This window comes from Coregonus lavaretus (genome assembly GCF_964263955.1).
Source record: "Coregonus lavaretus genome assembly, chromosome: 39".
NCBI lineage: Eukaryota > Metazoa > Chordata > Actinopteri > Salmoniformes > Salmonidae > Coregonus > Coregonus lavaretus.
The window spans coordinates 29,445,440-29,465,734 of record NC_140026.1 but is presented as its reverse complement, the minus strand read 5'-3'; the positions used below and the strand labels follow the sequence as shown (position 1 = coordinate 29,465,734).

Genomic DNA, 20,295 nt, shown 5'->3' with positions numbered 1-20,295 from the left:
CTTCATTCAAACTAGTTTTCTTTAGATGCTGCCGGTTTTATCTAGCTTGTCCTCTTTCATACAAAGCAGGTAAAACCCTTATTTGTTTAATATAAAGACAAAATGAGTCTAATGATATAGTAAGTACACCACACAACACCATGAGCTCTGTCTGAAGGGAATCATTTAGGAAGAACTGATTTTTATCCTGCTTTTACATTTAAGATATTTCCACTTTATAATTTTGCATGCACTTTTGCGAATAAACCTTTGTATTTTTCTGTCTGTCTCTCCAAATCAAATCTGAATGTGCGTTTCTAGTTATAACAACCAGGATGATAGGACAACCCACAGATTTTACAAATGAAACCAGCACTGCCATTGATTCTAGAACCGAAAGATTATACACATCTCTCCATAAATTTAAACCACAGCAAACTTTCTGGTAAAGTTCAAAAGCTCACAAGGTCTCATATGAAGATATTTCTCAAAGTATCCAAGTCAAAATATTTGTTCCAGGTCCAGTAAAAAGTGTCTCCAAATTTTCATTTTTTATAAAAATAGATGCTTTTTAAACCCACATCAAAGAGTTTCATAGCTCTTTGGCAAGTTACTGCTTTAGGTTATTCTTTTTTTTGTCTTATTTACATTTTACAATAAGCAACATTATGCAGCCAATCAATAAACAACTCATATTATGATAAACAAAATACTTACAAAAATAAGAAAAACTATGAATAATCCAAAATAAATACTTTTTAACCAATTAAGACCCAAACGCACCTAAGGCAAATCAGGACACAGATTTTTTTTTTTTTACAAATAATCACAAAGCCTTACAAGACATAATGGTTCAAAGCAGATGTGCAGCAAAAAAATAATAAGCTGTAGTAACATTTTAAAAGGTCTATCTTTAAAGACTGCAATTGAATGCAACATTACAGGTGTGACAACCTGAAGTATTTTTTCTGGTTCAACGCAAAGTATTTTAAGAAGTTGCAAAGCCTAGCAATGAAGGAAAACAAAGAAAACTTTGGACGCTAAATATAGTTTCCCTTCGTAACACTGATTTACAAAGATATTTTTACTAATGTAGAAAGTTTATGGTCGGTAGGTTTCCATTTAATGTTTTTCCATTTTCTGTAGAGTTTTCTATAAACAATCTGAGATGGAGATTAGGCTTTGTGCGTTTTGTTGGTTTTGAACGAGACTTGCAGAACTCTGTCCCCGAGGCGGTATCCGTTCAAGCTGGCGATGGCCATGGCTGCCTCGTCATAGTTAGTCATGGTGACAAATCCGAACCCTTTGCACTTATTTGTGTTGAAGTCGCGGATGACTTTAACGTTTGTGACGGCACCAAATGGTCCAAACATCTGCCACAGGATGCTCTCGTCTGCATCCGGAGCCAGATTGTAGACAAAAATGCACCAGCCGGTGCCCGCATTCCCCGGGATGTTGATGCCAGCCAGGCTGGTCACTCCATCGATGGCAATGGGGGAGAACCTGCTGTAAAACACAAAGACAAGCATGGGTCAATGCAAAACCCAGACAGCAGACAGGCATCACTGACAAGCATGAACTACAAACTGCTGGTATTTCAGTGACTTTTCATTGAACTCATTAAATTGTTTTTAGGTTTTATCTAACGGCACAAAAAAGATGTTCACTTGACACAATCACTTTCAACTGCATGTACATGGCTACATTAAGTTTGAGCTACGCCAAACACCAAAATTGACCCCATTTTCTCATTGCCACTTGACCACCTTAGGCAAAAAATTGCATACTTCCTTAAACGTCCAATGCAGCAGTTTCTATCTCAATATGATATAATTTCTGGGTAACAATTAACTTTTCACCCATGAGTTCCAAATATCTATAACGCTCGCAACTGCGCAATTTTTTTGATGCGAGTGATGTCGGAATGTACTCACTGTTCCAAAATGTGATTGTTACGCAACAGGACAGTTAACGCACACTGCCCTCAAACCAAGGCACGCTGCCTGCTAATTATCTATAGGCTGTTTCAACTTGTCAATTTCAAATTATTTTCTAACAAGTTTTATTTTCTAACAGTTCAAATTGAGGTGCGTTCCGCCTCCTCATTAATTCACATAGAAGTACAGTGAGGGAAAAAAGTATTTGATCCCCAGCTGATTTTGTGCGTTTGCCCACTGACAAAGAAATGATCCGTTTATAATTTTAATGGTAGGTTTATTTGAACAGTGAGAGACAGAATAACAACAAAACTGTTATAAATTGATTTGCATTTTAAATGAGGGAAATAAGTATTTGACCCCCTCTCAATCAGAAAGATTTCTGGCTCCCAGGTGTCTTTTATACAGATAACGAGCTAAGATTAGGAGCACACTCTTAAAGGGAGTGCTCCTAATCTCAGTTTGTTACCTGTATAAAAGACCTGTCCACAGAAGCAATCAATCAGATTCCAAACTCTCCACCATGGCCAAGACCAAAGAGCTCTCCAAGAATGTCAGGGACAAGATTGTAGACCTACACAAGGCTGGAATGGGCTACAAGACCATCGCCAAGCAGCTTGGTGAGAAGGTGACAACAGTTGGTGCGATTATTCGCAAATGGAAGAAACACAAAACTGTCAATCTCCCTCAGCCTGGGGCTCCATGCAAGATCTCACCTCGTGGAGTTGCAATGATCATGAGAACGGTGAGGAATCAGCCCAGAACTACACGGGAGGATCTTGTCAATGATCTCAAGGCAGCTGGGACCATAGTCACCAAGAAAACAATTGCTAACATACTACGCCGTGAAGGACTGAAATCTTGCAGCGCCCGCAAGGTCCCCCTGCTCAAGAAGGCACATATACATGCCCCTCTGAAGTTTGCTAATGAACATCTGAATGATTCAGAGGAGAACTGGGTGAAAGTGTTGTGGTCAGATGAGACCAAAATCGAGCTCTTTGGCATCAACTCAACTCACCATGTTTGGAGGAGGAGGAATGCTGCCTATGACCCCAAGAACACCATCCCCACCGTCAAACATGGAGGCGGAAACATTATGCTTTGGGGGTGTGTTTCTGCTAAGGGGACAGGACAACTTCACCGCATCAAAGGGACGATGGATGGGGCCATGTACCGTCAAATCTTGGGTGAGAACCTCCTTCCCTCAGCCAGGGCATTGAAAATGGGTCGTGGATGGGTTTTCCAGCATGACAATGACCCAAAACACATGGCCAAGGCCACAAAGGAGTGGCTCAAGAAGAAGCACATTAAGGTCCTGGAGTGGCCTAGCCAGTCTCCAGACCTTAATCCCATAGAAAATCTGTGGAGGGAGCTGAAGGTTTGAGTTGCCAAATGTCAGCCTCGAAACCTTAATGACTTGGAGAAGATCTGCAAAGAGGAGTGGGACAAAATCCCTCCTGAGATGTGTGCAAACCTGGTGGCCAACTACAAGAAACGTCTGACCTCTGTGATTGCCAACAAGGGTTTTGCCACCAAGTACTAAGTCATGTTTTGCAGAGGGATCAAATACTTATTTCCGTCATTAAAATGCAAATCAATTTATAACATTCATGCGTTTTTCTGGATTTTTTTGTTGTTATTCTGTCTCTCACTGTTCAAATAAACTTACCTTTAAAATTATAGACTGATAATTTCTTTGTCAGTGGGCAAACATACAAAATCTGCAGGGGATCAAATACTTTTTCCCTCACTGTAGCCCATTTCACTGTTGCGGACAATTTACGTTTGAGCCATTACTGAGCCCAAGCACAAACTTTTTCCTCCCTGGCACATTTTCCAGCTGGCGCCTGCATTGCCTTCACTACAAATAATAACTTTGGACAAGTGTGCGTTCCTATCAAAGTAAGTGCCTTATTAATTCATCATTATAGTTTCTGCATATTGTGTTGTCATTTCTACTGTAGCACACCGTAAGTATATATACAGCATAATGTATTTACTGTTTTATTAACATGTTTTCAAGTACTGGTGACAAATCATGCATTCCGATTCTTGCATAGATTGTAATGGACACGTGTGTATATATATTTTTTTAAGGTTGTACTGATTATGATGAGCTAATGCTGAACTAATTGCCAGCTATGTGTGTCGCCATGTTTGTTGACATCATACAATGCATTCTGGTTGTCACGTAAACGTCTGTCAGACCAAAGACGTTATACCAAAATGAGGTGAAGGGCTGTTTCACTCGTATTTCGAGTAAACTTCCGGAAGTGAATGATGGTAGACGACACACCCCCTTCAACAAGTATACTGCAAACTAGGGCTGTCACAGACAAAAAAAAAATCTTTATCGACCAAGAGTAGTCTGTTCTCGAAATGTGTTTTAATCAAATCAACTATATACACTGAGCTTGTCTGATGCTTTAAGCAAACTGCTTGATTAAATAATTAAGACACACAAATGACTAGTGGGAGTCTGACCACAACAGATTTGATTGTGCCGGGCCTGGCTCAGACTTGCTGTGCTGTGTAAAAAAAAAAAAGTGTGGCTGTGACTAGCACCCGTTGCCTCTTCTCTCCTCCCTGCTGCAGCGACCACCACAGAACATCAACGGTGTCTATCATGCTGTCCGTGTTGCTGAAGCTGCAACATAATTGTTGCAGCTTCACTAAGCTCATCACTAAGCTAAGGACCCTGGGACTAAACACCTCCCTTTGCAACTGGATTTTGGACTTCCTGATGGGCCGCCCCCAGGTGGTAAGGGTAGACAGCCACGCTGATCCTCAACACTGGGGCCCCTCAGGGGTGCGTGCTTAGTCCTCTCCAGTACTCCCTTGTTCACCCACGACTGCTTGGCCAAGCACGACTCCAACACCATCATCAAGTTTGCTGATGATAACAGTGGTAGGCCTGATCACCGACAATGATGAGACAGCCTATAGGGAGGAGGTCAGAGACCTGGCAGTGTGGTGCCAGGACAACAACCTCTCCCTCAATGTGAGCAAGAGAAAGGAGTATTATTTCTGTAGATACTGCGCAATCGGAAAGTATTCAGACCCCTTGACTTTTTCCACATTTTGTTACGTTACAGCCTGATTCTAAAGTGGATTAAATTGTCCCCCCTTCCCCCTCCCCCCTCCAATCAAGCTACACACAATACCCCATAATAACAAAACAAATGTATGAAAAAAACTGGAAATATCACATTTACATAGGTATTCAGACCCTTTACTCAGTACTTTGTTGAAGCACCTTTGGCAGTTTGGCCATGGACAAGGTGTCAAAATCGTTCCACGGGAATGATAGTCCATGTTGACTCCAATGCTTCCCACAGTTGTGTCAAATTGTCTGGATGTCCTTTGAGTGGTGGACCATTCTTCATACACACGTGAACTGTTGAGCGTGAAAAACCCAGCAACGTTGCAGTTCTTGACACAAACCGGTGCGCCTGGCACCTACTACCATACCTCGTTCAAAGGCACTTATATTTTTTGTCTTGCCCATTCACCCTCTGAATAGTACACATACACAATCCATGTAAATTGTCTCAAGTTTTAAAAATCTTTCTTTAACCTGTCTCCTCCCCTTCATTTGCACTGATTGAAGTGGATTTAGCACGTGACATCAATAAGGGATGATAGCTTTCACCTGGTCAGTCTGTCATGGAAAGAGTAGGTTTTAATGTTTTGTACACTCAGTGTATAGAAAACACATGAAAATGACATGTTTGACTACACTAGACCTTAAAATGGCCCAGTTCTAAAATTTCCTGGAAAATCTCAAAAACCAGGAGGGAAGTCGCTCCCTATGAAATTGGGATTTAGGCTACATAGACAATAATTAAGTCCGCCAAAATCACAGCTCGTAGGTAATCGTGGTTATGTAGTTTGAGGAAACAAAAAGCAAAGTGCACAGGAGGGCATGAATTATTTCGGCAGTGTCAGATTAGATTAGCTGCTCCAGTTGGCCTCTCAGGGAACATGCACTATGACAGGTGTGCTCAGAGCATCAATGACCCTGGGATTTGGCAACCAAGACACCAGCCCACAAGCAGTGGGGGAGAGAAATCACAAGTCTACCATCACCCAGTGAAGGGCGTTTTAACTTCTGAAGGATTACACTTCAATCACACTTCAGGAAGGCAGTGTGGGAAATTAAGCTCAAACAAAATGCCATACTGGAGTCTGAAGTTCCTGAGAGGCGGCTGATGTAACACCGCTGCTCGGTTGTTTAAAACAGGACACAATTGTCAATAATGGACAAAGTTTGACACGGAGCGCAATGGAGAACTATGAGGAAAAGCAGTATTAATTCAAGGTCTGTGGGCAGACACGTTCCTTTACAGTGAATAAATTAACCTATTGTGACTGTTCTAAAACTAAACCGCCTCAATCAGTCAGATCTCAAATGAAAGTGGAAAATTCAGAGATGAGCCCCAGTGGCAGTGCATGTAGAGTAGGCAGAGGGAAAGAGTGAGAGGAAGAAAGAGTGCCCAGGGTTATAGGATCAGGTATGTGCTTACTGTGTGACATGTGACCTGTCACTGGCCTTTCTCCTGCCAGCGTGAATCAGCCTCAGAGCGCAGCAGTGTTCCCCCCATGACACGCTCTTCTTAACACACACGCACACACACACACACACACAGACACAGTCAAATTCCACATACCCGCAACATACAAACACGCACTAGTTTACACAAATGCCAGAATATTTCATTCACCACCAACCTCAATTGTAGTCGCTATAATGAATGCCATACACTCACCCCTGAATCGCTCAAACCAACAGCCTATACATCCACTGCTGAACATTGTCATGGAAAAAGATCTAGGCCTAACAGACACAATCTCGGGTGGAAAACACACGTGTCAAAATTTGTCCTTATGCATAATTGCCGCAACTGACATTTTCTGAGGAATATAGCCCAATCGAAATTTGCTATGTCCACTTTTGACACAGAAATCTTGTATAAAATATCAGTAAAAATAGATAAATTACCTCTTGACTCCGTATGCCATGTTTAGCAGATTGTCCAACCTGAAATGAAGAAAGTGGAGTTCAGTTGAAGCACATACTGTATTCTACAGAACACTGATGAAGTTGAACACATTCATTAAAGATGCCAATGCGCAGATGTACGAGAGTTTAAAGCAAATTCACTCTCAGGATATCCCCAGGGAAATTACTTCCAAATTACATTGTTTATGATGTGTAGTATATTCACACAAATGTCAGTGTAAAGGGCAAACGTGTACCATTATATGGTCAAAAAGCATGATGAAAAGGAATAAAAAGCCATTATGAACTGCAAGTGCACCCATATTAATAAAATACGCAAATACGAAGAGAGTCACTAAGGAAGAAAAGTATGGTTAAAGTATTAGGCTTACATGACAGTTTGAATTAGAATACATTCAATTCCATTAAAAGGTTGCCAAAAATCAAATGGTTAAGTCAATTTGGACAGCCCATTACAGAGTGTTTGCCTTTTATTCAAGGGGGCTTTCCAATAGTCAAGTGTTTCAATGACCAAAATACTCAACTCCAAAATTTGCAAAATCCCCCAAACCCACGCTTACGTTAAACAAGATGAGATATTTGCAACAGGAGGAACACGGCAAAGTACATATGGTTGAAACATGAATACCATCAGTATTCTGAATAACACTGGATGTTTTGTTAAGTAAAACAATGTTGTAGCGTAATGTAGCCTATAGTATTCCACTTTTAAGTGAGACAATTCAAATGCGAATTCTAGGGCCCTATAAAATCGATGAGGAGAACGAGGACGGAATCACAGAATCCAGACATTAAAACTGTTCAAAAACCGATTGAACTTAAGTAGGAAATCAACAAAATGTATTCAATTTATTAGAAAATGTATTAATTTGCCCAAGATTATGATATGTACAAAATGCATAAGTTAATCGTATTTTCTTTCAACTTTCATGAAGAGGCAACGGCGTGGGAATGGCGCCCGTCTGTGTACGTGCATTTGTCTACCACTTTGTGTAGCCGTTAACGATGATGCTAACGACAACCGTCTTCTGGTAGATGGAAAAGCTTTCCCAAAAACCTTTTATATTAAATGTTAACTACAAAGTAGTCTATGCCTAACCTGGCAGAATGATATGATTATTTGCATCAATCCGCAATCACGTGCGTGCTACAGAAACACTGCTAACCAAGCCAGTCTCTTGCTGGTGCACACTTGAATTAAAGGGTATCTACACCCAAAAATGTAAATGGTTTAACCATTGCTGTGGACTTAGAACATCACATTGTTGTTTTTCTTTTAAAAAAAGTTAGATTTTGAGAAAACCTGAAAAACAGACAAATCTGAAATCTGTAAAAACAAAACTGAGAAAACGGAATTTGGGATAAAACTAAATGGAACAAGGTGAAAAATTCAACAGATTTTATAGGGCCCTATAATTCCTTTCACCTGTGAGGAATAAATTGATTCCATATCATTGTAGGTTGGCTATGACTTTGTTTAGGTCTAATCAGAATGCGGTAGGTAAGTGGGTTTGTTTTTGGTGTGCCCCTTTACCTGAAGCGCTGTGCCTGCTGTGCAAGGGGTCCGGGGCACCTTCGATTGGGCGACTGGTACAGCTGGGAGAGCAGTGCCTGGCTGGTCTTCTGGCTGGGGTTGTTGGCAAACTTCACTGTGATGGGCTCTGTAGCGCCTGGCGGTTTTTGGCCGTTCAGGCCCTTGATGGCTTCTTCTGCTTCGATTCGCCGGTCAAACCTGATAAAACCCACTCCTCTGGAGACACCTGGGGACCGCAAGTGTCACATGTTTAGACGGATGCAATATCGTGACCCTGAGTGACTTGGTTAGCTACATGTCATTATAGTAAGTAAGCCCTGTCCGAGCCAGAACTGGCCATAGGGAAGGAGTCTATCTTCTGTTTCTGTAACGTGAGGCAGCACGATATACTAGGTTTTACTGCTAACCTACAAAGCATTACATGGGCTTGCTCCTACCTATCTCTACGATTTGGTCCTGCTGTACATACCTACACGTATGCTACGGTCACAAGACACAGGCCTCCTTATTGTCCCTAGAATTTCTAAGCAAACAGCTGGAGGCAGAGCTTTCTCCTATAGAGCTCAATTTTTATGGAATGGTCTGCCTATCCAGTTCCCGTCTCTCCATTGGGATTCTCTGCCTCTGACCCTATTACGGGGCCTGAGTCACTGGCAAACTGGTGCTTTCCATGCCGTCCCTAGGAGGGGTGCGTCACTTGAGTGGGTTGAGTCACTGACGTGGTCTTCCTGTCCGGTTTGTCGCCCCCTCGGGCTCGTGCAGTGGAGGAGATCTTTGTGGGCTATTCTCAGCCTTGTCTCAGGGTAGTAGGTTGGTGGTCTGTTGATATCCCTCTGGTAGTGTGGGGGCTGTGCTTTGGCAAAGTGGGTGGGTTTATATCCTTCCTGGTTGGCCCTGGCCGGGGGTATTGTCGGACGGGGCCACAGTGTCTCCCGACCCCCCCCCCCCGTCTCAGCCTCCAGTATGTTCCCTCTAATTCTCTCTCTCTCACTCTCTCTCTCTCTCTCTCTCTCTCTCTCCCTCTCTCCCTTTCTCCCCTCCCGGAGGACCTAAGCCCTAGGACCATGCCTCAGGACTACCTGGCCTGATGTCTCCTGGCTGTCCCCAGTCCACTTGGTCGTGCTGTCTATTGCAAGGCCATGCCAACATACTTGGCAGAAAATAAAGTGATGAGCAGCATAACAAACACATTTGTGGTCAAACAGTCATTGAAACATCAAGCCTACACCTGATATTTGAAATGTAAGTCTTCCTTTTCAAAATCAGAACCACAAACCCCACAAGTCAATGATATCCCTGTAGTCAAACCACCGGGTTCAACATATTTGCAGACGGGGAAGCAGGAATAAGATTCCTTCTCGAAAACTGACTGGATATATGAGTAAGTAGTCACTTGCTCTGCAGTCACGTTCTTATATAAAAACAACCCAAAATTGCCTTGGCATCAAATTATACTGAACAAAAATTTAAACACAACATGCAACAATTTCAAAGATTTTACTGCGTTACAGTTCATAGCAGGAAATCAGTCAATTGAAATGAATTCATTAGGCCCTAATCTATGGATTTCACATGACTGGGTAGGGGCGCAGCCATTGGTGGTTCTGGGTGGGCATAGGCCCACCCACTTGGGAGGTCCACCCACTGGGGAGCCAGGCCCAGCCAATCAGAATTCTTTCTTCCCCCACAAAAGGGCTTTATTACAGACAGAAATACTCCTCAGCAACGTTGAGGGGGCTTATGGTAGAGAAATCAAAATATATTTTATATTTGAGATACTTCAAATAGCCACCCTTTACCTTGACAGCTTTGCATACTCTTGGCATTCTCTCAACCAGCTTCATGAGGAATGCTTTTCCAACAGTCTTGAAGGAGTTCCCACATATGCTGAGCACTTGTTGGCTGCTTTACCTTCACTCTGCAGTTCAACTCATCCCAAACCATCTCAATTGGGTTGAGGTCGGATGATTGTGAAGGCCAGGTCATCTGATGCAGCACTCAATCACTCTCCTTCTTGGTTAAATTGCCCTTACACAGCCTGGAGGTGTGTTGGGTCATTGTCCTGTTGAAAAACAAATGATCGTCCCACTAAGCCCAAACCAGATGGGATGGCGTATCACTGCAGAATGTGGTGGTAGCCATGCTAGTTAAGTGTGCCTTGAATTCTAAATAAATCACAGACAGTGTCACCAGCAATGCATCCCCACACCATCACATCTCCTCCTCCATGCTTCACGGTGGGAATCACACATGCAGAGATAATCCGTTCACCTACTCTGCATCTCACAAAGACAAGGTGGTTGGAACCAAACATCTCAAATTTGGACTCATCAGACCAAAGGACAGATTTCAATCGGTCTAATGTACATTGCTTGTGTTTCTTGGCCCAAGCAAGTATCTTCTTCATATTGGTGTCATTTAGTAGTGGTTTCTTTGCAGCAATTCCACCATGAAGGCCTCGACCATGAAGGCCTGATTCACGCAGTCTCCTCTGAACTTGATGTTGAGATGTGTCTGTTATTTGAACTCTGTGAAGCATATATTTGGGCTGCAATTTCTGAGGATGGTCACTAATGAACTTATCCTCTGCAGCAGAGGTAACTCTGGGTCTTCCTTTCCTGTCGCGGTCCTCATGAGAGCCAATTTCATCATAGGGCTTGATGGTTTTTGCGACTGCACTTGAAGAAACGTTCAAAGTTCCTGAAATTTTCCGGATTAACTGACCTTCATGTGTTAAAGTAATGATGGACTGTCGTTTCCCTTTGCTTATTTGAGCTGTTCTTGACATAATATGGACTTGGTCTTTTACCAAATAGGGCTAGCTTCTGTATAGCACCTCTACCTTGTCACAACACAACTGATTGGCTCAAATGCATTAAGGAGGAAAGACATTCCACACATTAACAAGGCACACCTGTTAATTGAAATGCATTCCAGGTTACTACCTCATGAAGCTGGTTGAGATAATGCAAAGCTGTCATTAAGGCAAAGGGTGGCTACCTTGAAGAATCTTAAATATAAAATATTTTGATTTAACAGTTTTTTGGTTACTACATGATTCCATGTGTTATTTCATAGTTTTGATGTCTTCACTATTATTCTACAATGTAGAAAATAGTAAAAATAAAGAAAAACCCTTGAATGACTGGTGCTGTACATATGGAAGCATTGTCCCTAATCCTTGCCAGGGAGAATATTGTCTGCAGCAGAGAGGGGGTGGGAAATGTCTCCGCGATAGAAATTCTGTTTATTAGGAGTGTACAGATTCCATTTCCACATGACAGTTTAGAAATGGATATTATAACAATTGTAAATGAATTGTATTTTCTGCCATGAAACAGGCATTACAGCTACACCTTCAGGGGCAATGAGGACATGAGGGGAGAGGGGGAGGTTGGAGAGGGAAAGAAGGGGTGGGGGTGGGTTTCATATTTCATGCAGCTATTCATATTTAATGAATGTCTGCAGCGGAAAATTGCTTATTTGGGACCGCATACTGCCACCTCTGATATGTATTCCTGAGGCCTGGCTGAGGCATTTTGTTTGTATGCCAGATATGTGTGTGTGTGTGTGTGTGTGTGTGTGTGTGTGTGTGTGTGTGTGGGGGGGGGGCTCCTACTCACCGGTCACCTGGTCCACCAGAATGCGTGAGGTAATGATGCGTCCATACTGCGAGAAGAGCTGCTCCAGTTCTTTCTGAGTCATGGTTTTTGGCAAGCCACTGACGTACAAATTTGCATCTCTAATGGAGGCTGAGCTTGGACGAGCATAGGAAACCTAGAGCGGGAGCAATTACAAGAGACATGTTAGTGTCTTCTAGTAAAAGCCACACACACACACACACACTTCACACTGAAGAATGCCACTAGTGACCTAACTGAGAAATGGTGGTGACACCCTCTACACACGACCAGCAGTGGAGAAACAAGAGAAGAATTCCAAAGCCTCCCGTGTTTGTTATGTCTAACAAGTGTAGGGCCAATTAAAAGCTCTGAATCCAATGATAAACATCCAGTGCTCGCTCGCCCCTCCGAACAGGTTGCCGATTTAGACTGCTGATTTCGTTACAATAAAATACTTCTGCCACAATTATGGGGAAATCCATATTCATGAGTCTTGGTGTCTCCCTGATGGCTTCTGGAATGTTCCACAAACAAGGCCGCGTCTGAACAGCGGGGAGGGAGCAGAGCCAGGGTAGGAGTGACATTAAGTGTTTTCTGCACTGATGAAAACATAACATTTTAGGTTCCAACCTTAGTTTCAGGGCCTCTTTTTCTAGGACAGACGCTTAGTAGGCTTGTTTAATATACATTTTATTTTAGGGATCAAAATAAATGTGGGTTTTGGTGGGAGGTTTGTATTAGGAATTAGTATTCTTTCACTTGAGTGTTAATTTTTGGAGAGAATAAATTATAGGTCTATTTTAACAATGAAAACACATTGTTTAAATTAAAATTGTTCCATACAAGGATACACCATGATATTTGAATGTTTTAAATAAATTCTTACATTATCTTTTATGTTGCGTTTTACATAAAAATAAAGTGTATTATTATAGTGCATTTGTGACCCGTTCCAGGAAGCTAGGCGTATGTCACTACATCACATGAGGCATTTGAACATTAAATCCATTTTTTTTTTAGCAAAATGCATTTTGGCCCAGAAATGCCTTCTGGAACATGTGAACATTCATGTGCCTTAATAACAAATGTGTATGCCATCTGTAAATACGAATAAATAAATAAATAACGAGCTTAGTTGGTTTAGCCACGGAAAAGGACGGGAACCTTCCCGCTAGCCATGATTGGCTGAGATAATGGATGGGCTGGAGATGCCGAGAGACGAGTTCAGATTGGTCTGCCGTGTAGCATGCTTCTGTCTATAACATGAGCTGCTCAGTTTGTGTCGATAATCCTTTCTACCGCAGCTTTTTTGAAAGATCTCATGAAGAACAGCAAGTGTTGCTACTGCACACAACTGAATTTAACAGGCGGTATCGACAAAGATCAGTGGGAAAAAAATGTGGAGGACTACTTTCTGGAGGACGATCATGCCATGCTGACTCGCTCTGACTCTGAAAATGTATCAAACGATGGGGAAATCCCTGATTTAGGTTAAAACATTTTCATTGATCCATACATTGTAGAGTCTTCTGATGACAGTGATGGGGAAGAAACAGCGATAAACAGTGTTGTCACGGAAGAAGTTGACAGTTTTGAAATCAGTGGAATGCCCGGTGGAAGCAGAGTATGATTGCAAAATGCAGTTGGAGTCAAAAAGAGAACACAGACGGCTGTGGTTTAAAAAACCTGTCTCCGGATTTCATCTTCAAACTAAGGGCAACCTTGGCATCCATGACAGATAGGGAGAAGCGTTTACCCATGTGCATTCGGAAAGTATTCAGACCCCTTGACTTTTTCACATTGTTACGTTACAGCCTAATTCTAAAATGGATTGAATCATAAGTAAAAACTGGTTTTTCGAAATGTTTGCATATTACAAATAAACTGAAATATCACATTTACATAAGTACTCAGACCCTTTACTCAGTACTTTGTTGAAGCACCGTTGGCAGCGATTACAGCCTCGAGTCTTCTTGGGTATGACGCTGCAAGCTTGGCACACCTGTATTTAGGGAGTTTCTCCCATTCTTCTCTGCAGATTCTCTCAAGCTGTTGGATGGGGAGTGTTGCTGCACAGCGATTTTCAGGTCTCTCCAGAGATGTTCGATCAGGTTCAAGTCCGGGCTCTGGCTGGGCCACTCAAGGACATTCAGAGACTTGTCCCGAAGCCACTCCTACATTGTCTTGACTGTGTGCTTAGGGTCGTTGTCCTGTTGGAAGGTGAACCTTTGCCCCAGTGTGAGGTCCTGAGCGCTCTGGAGCAGGTTTTCATCAAGGATCTCTGTACTTTGCTCTGTTCATCTTTCCCTCGATCCTGACTAGTCTCCCAGTCCCTGCCGCTGAAAAACACTCCCACAGCACGATGCTGTAACCACCAAGCTTCAACGTAGGGATGGTGCCAGGATTCCTCCAGATGTGACACTTCGCATTCAGACCAGAGAATCTGGTGGCTTCCGTCTGGCCAAATTGGTGGAGTGCTGCAGAGATGGTGGTCCTTCTTGAAGGTTCTTCCATCTCCACAGAGGAACTCTGGAGCTCTGTCAGAGTGACCATCGGGTTCTTGGTCACCTCTCTAACCAAGGCCCTTCACCTCAGATTGCTCAGTTTGGCTGGGCGGCCAGCTCTAGGAAGAGAGTCTTGGTGGTTCCAAACTTATTCCATTTAAGAATGATGGAGGCCACTATGTTCTTGGGGACCTTCAATGCTGCAGACATTTTTTGGTACCCTTCCCCAGATCTGTGCCTCGACATAATCCTGTCTCGGAGCTCTACGGACAATTCCTTTGACCTCAGGGCTTGGTTTTTGCTCTGACATGCGCTGTGGGATCGTATATAGACAGGTGTGAGCCTTTCCAAATCATGTTCAATCAATTGAATTTACCACAGGTTGACTCCAATCGAGTTGTAGAAACATCAAGAATGATCAATGGAAATAGGATGCACCGGAGCTCAATTTTGAGTCTCATAGCAAAGGGTCTGAATACTTATGTAAATAAGGTATCTGTTTTTATTTTTAATACATTTGCAAGGTGTCTGAATACTTTCCAAAGGCACTGTATAGGGTTAAGAGTCATTTCCATACATTTCCAGATATTATGTGTTTCTACATTTTGTCAGAAAGCCATTTGCATTGCTAGTTATAGCCTAATGTTAGCTAGCTATCTTTAGGTACCTGCAGATTCATGCATGGTACTATGGGTGGGGATTATGGGTCTAAACAAAAAAAGTACACTATGCAAGTAACCATTTCACTGTACCATTTACACCTTCTGTATCCTGTGCATGTGACAAATAAACTGAGATTTTATTTGATATAGTGTGTGTTTACCAGAGACTGTAATGTGAAGAACATGACCTGCACCAAAGTCAGATTAGGATACAGACCAAGGACTAGATAGTGTATTTTTGCTACTACTTTCACCACTTTTAGTCACTATTTCGCACATGGCTTCACACGTGAATCATTAAAGAGATGGGTGGGGGTGTGAACTAAGGCTTAAGAGGGTGTGAACTATGCTGAATGGGTGTAGACAAAAAAAGAGCTCTCCAGTAGGTGTACTAAAACATTCTCAAAAGTGGGGTTACAAGTTTATCAACTTTCAAAGCAGACTTACTTTCTCATTGTTCCTCAACTGCAATGTATGAAATTCAATTTACTAGCCCTGAGTCTCTACTTTTAGCCAATGTAAAAAAACAATTTCAAATTTTGCTACATAGGACCGAATCAAGGTGCTGGGTCACATTTAGCCCTCCAGTCAGCCCTGACAACAGTAGACTATGACATTTTCCCCACTTCAAATTGCTATTACAGGCACACACCTTACAGAGGTTCCACAAGACCTGACACAGATCAATGTAAAACACCCACCAGAAAACTTTTTTGAAACAGAATCAGTTCCATCATGGCGAACATCAGACTTCTCTTTCACTGTTGCGGTTAGCCAAAACCTACTGGAAAATAGCAGCTGTCCGCTGTTGTGTTACCTTTGCCCTCTGCATTTTTGTCGTTATGATTGGTCAAGAGCATTTATTTTATTGAAACTATCCGGACATCCCAAAAAATGCCATGATATTATTCAAATAGTGAAATAACTTCAAATGCCCAACCCTAGTTGGTATGGATGTTGGGAGAGTATTGGGGGAACAACTGTGTTAGACTTGATGGATAGAGCTGAGAGCAAGGCAGCATGGTTTCCAGAGGTCATACCTGTGTACAGAACTGAATGAGGGGAGAAATATATGCCTACATGTAGACCAAAATAGCCATTCGTTTTCAGAAACCCATCATATGTTTTCTGCACACAACCTGTGAGGGTGTATTGCCTCTCAAACACTGGGCCCAACTAACATCTCCAGCGTAGTCATAAATACATGTTTCCGAAAACACATCCGCGTACTAAAAAACAGGAAGGTACCAGATAGTAATCTACTCTACCTGAGGGTCAATACATCATTACATCCCTGAACAGTCCTATCAATTTATTTACTGAGGATAACATCCTTCTATGCAGGCACACACACACACACACAGTGAGAGTTTAGGTGTGGAGAGAGTGGCTGTGTCCGAATACCCATACTTGCGTCCTAAATAGTAGGCCTTTAGAGTATGCGAAAAAATAATGTTCAATAGATCGAGTATACTTTAAATGACTGATGTCATACTCTTTTTGGCTTTGACAACAGCTGATCAATTAGATATGGGGATGCCGAAATCAACGAATAACGGGAAACAACGCAATCGCACATGAAGCATTCTCAGTATGCGGAAATCGAGTATGTGAATTTTTGAAAATCGAGCATGGTTTAAACGCCAGGATCTTATACTCGGGGGTCAAAGCAAAAAATAACAAAAAACGACTAAACTTAAGTAGATCTCAGATCGATTGTCTGGGGCCAAGTTAACCTCCCCTTTCATGTAAGAAAGTACAGTGGTATTCTGAAAATTCCACCAGCACTCAGCCCCGCCCCACCTCCTCGGCCAGTCATGAGCTGCTACTGCGATGCGGCCGTGGCATACCTTTTACTAAATGGTACGTGCTAAATAGTATGCAGTTTAAGTATGTAGTACGCCAGTGTGTGGGGACAGTGTGGAGCAGTCTGGGCTGCCCACACTGGGCTGCCCACACTGGTCTGGGCTGCCCTCGTAGCTGCCTATAGGTCTGTGTGAGAGACAGGGCCGTCTATTATCTGGCCAGTGCACCGCGGCCGTATTTAATTAGTGTCAGATCCGCTAAATGGTCCTCCACCAAGACCCTCTCTGCAATCTTGCCTGACGGATTGTATCAATAAAATTCACTTGCTTTAATTAAACCTCCAAATAGGATCCCTTTTGGTGCTCCCCGATCGATGAAACCCCCGCCCCATACACTTCCCTCACGTACTTCCCCCTCTCCCTAACCTAAAGGAAAGACAGGCGAAAGTATCGAACCACCCCCCCTCCTTTACTCCCCCAGTCTCACCTTCACACTGCACTTGATGCTAATACTTGCAAAGTATATTCTGCTGGCTCACTGGGGTTTATTTGCACTTCTGACAGAGCAGCTGGAGAATTTCAGGTGATGTAAAAAAATTTAACAGATCATGTGTTCTAGTTGAGGTTGAGAGGGGGGCTGGGGGAAAAAGCTGTGTTATGTTTGATTCATGCAAATACAATGGCGCTCGCCACATCCTCGATATACATTAACGGTAATCAAGCTTGCATTACACAATTTGGTGTCATTCAAAATCCCTTCATTATCGCTCAATACAGTTTTGCAAACAGCCCTTTTCTTTCCCCTGCAATCCCCCGCGAGATCAGGCCAATGCTGTTTATGTACGGCCCAAGGAAAATCGCATCCAATAAATCAGTCCCAGCGTTCACAGGTCCTGATTCACTGTATGAAGCACATTTGTTTTTTCTCTAGCACATCTATCTATACCTGCTCTGCCAGATGAATGCTAGTAAGTGAGCCACCTCCCTGTACCGGCATCATAAACAGGCGCTCTACGAGCTAAGGCAGCACATGCAACCATAGAAACAGTTCTGCTCTACTTGAGGCCTCATAGCGACACAGTTATTAAAGGCTCTCTCCTCACAACGCAACACCTTAATACCAGACAGGATGTTAAAACATGGACAGCACACAACTACCATGAAATTTTGATTTTTGCCACTAGATACTAAGTGAATGGAACATGGAAATGACTTTTATACTGAACAAAAAAATAAAACGCAACATGTAACAATTTCAAAGATTTTACTGAGTTACAGTTCATTTAAAGGAAATACATTCATTAGGCCCTAATCTATGGCTTTCACATGACTGGACAGGGGTGCAGCCATAGGTGGGCCTGGGAGGGCATAGGCCCACTCACTGGGCAGCCAGGCCCACCCAATCAGAATGAGTTTTTCACACACAAAAGGAATTACAGACAAATACTCAGCTCATGAAACATGGGACCAACACGTTTATATATTTTTCAGTGTACTTAGAATAGAATAAGCTATCAGGTTAAAATTCCATCATGCTGGACAATTGAATGAACACTCACATGCGATACCCGATAGAGATCAGGCGCTTACCTTAATGGTTTTGGTCTGAAGTCTCAGGCCATTTAAGGTGTTGATGGCTTTTTCTGCATCTTTTGGGTCCACGTAATTCACAAATCCATAACCTAGGCTTTGCCCTGCAATCAGAAAACAAACCAATTAGAATTTCTAAGCTTGGCTTTGGTCAGATCAGGTTTGTCTTGCCCACACACACATAGTAGGCCACATCAATGTAGTAGACAAGATACGGACACACAAGATACGGACACACAAGATGTAGAATACAATACAGTAGTTCAAATTTAAAAAGGGCATATGATGAACTTGAAGCCTCAATGGTGCGTCACAAAAAAAAAAAGTGAATTAATTACTAATTACTGCCAATCCATTCAAGCCCTGATGCCCTAAACACAACTACTTCCTATCCAGTGACAGCACAGCAAAATATTGTAGATTGCCAACCCCTTTCAATCAAAATGTTTTCAACCACAGGATATTCTAACACAGGAAGCCACATACAAACTGTCAGCATTTGAAACAACGGTAATACTTTACTTGAAACCCAGCGTCTTAACACGTTATGACACGGTCATAACCAGTCATAATATGGTTATAACACTGTCGTGATGCATATTTAGACCTGTTGTGACAGTGTTATTTTATGGCTGGTTATGACACCAACATAAGTGTCAAAACCCACAAAACCTACCCCACAAGGTAAAACATTCCATTGCACCATAGCCTACTTATGTTATGAAACAATGTTGGTGGTTCTCTATTTATACATTTATGTGTTCTTTGTTCGTGCTTTTCTAATAACCGTTTTCTGTGTTCAGAATCATCACCATCAGTATCTGCAATTTGTCAGTATGCCCAGACCCTTGTTTTGAGAACGAAATATATCTTAGTTAAGGTCTCAGCTTAGAGAGAAGAAGCCTTGTGAGGTATTGGTCGGTCACATGCCTGACCCAGTATTGGGTCGGTCACATGAACGAAGCAAATGTTGATCAATTATTACGAATAATGAATAAGCTAAATCATGCAAATATTACTTTGTGTAAGTATATAAGAGAACTAACAGGACTGCTCCGTTACAGCTCCTGACAGATATTCACTATTGTGCATCAAGTTTGTTGGAACCTCTCCAGCGCGCTAACAATGATTAATTTAATATTGACTTCGAGTGTCCATGTGTGTAATAATTTCCACAACAATTATAACATTTTCTGAAATGTACCATATTAAATTATCATTGTAATTGCGCACACATTGATGTCAGAAATGTACCTACCCTTATACTCTGTTGCTGATGACTGTGATGAATGCAGGAGCAGATTTTAGACACCCTCTTTTTGACTGACATAAGGGCATGTACGTGATAGGCTTATCTGGCTTATATGATTATGATGGTCATAATGCTTCTTGACAGTGTCATCAAGTGTATTTGACAAGTTATAAAAAAATGTTTAAAAAAAATAAAACGAAATAATTAATTACAACAAAATACCTTAAACTTTCAAACATTTGGGTTTTGACATGCATGTAGGTGTCATTACCAGCCATAAAATAACGCAATATGTCACAACAGCTGTAAATACACTACATGGCCAAAAGTAAGCTTGTCGAACATCTCATTCCAAAATCATGGGCATTAATATGGAGTTGGTCCCC

The 20,295-nt window shown here is 42.1% G+C and overlaps 1 protein-coding gene across 6 annotated transcripts in view; it reads right to left on the bottom strand.

Moving 5' to 3' along the window:
- Nucleotides 1–1,154: 1,154 nt before the first annotated feature.
- Nucleotides 1,155–20,295, bottom strand: part of LOC311113061 (ELAV-like protein 2) — a gene marked incomplete at both ends in the record, with an annotated part of 38,934 nt that continues 19,793 nt past the window's right edge. For 2 of the 6 annotated variants that reach the window (XM_084156200.1, XM_084156196.1), the window contains 5 exons: nt 1,155–1,485; nt 6,919–6,957; nt 8,474–8,699; nt 12,097–12,250; nt 18,658–18,761. In XM_084156200.1, coding sequence (XP_084012326.1) covers nt 1,155–1,485; nt 6,919–6,957; nt 8,474–8,699; nt 12,097–12,250; nt 18,658–18,761 — 854 coding nt within the window. The remainder of the gene's footprint in view (nt 1,486–6,918; nt 6,958–8,473; nt 8,700–12,096; nt 12,251–18,657; nt 18,762–20,295) is intronic. The other 4 variants (XM_084156195.1, XM_084156197.1, XM_084156198.1 and 1 more) reach the window with 3 other exon arrangements.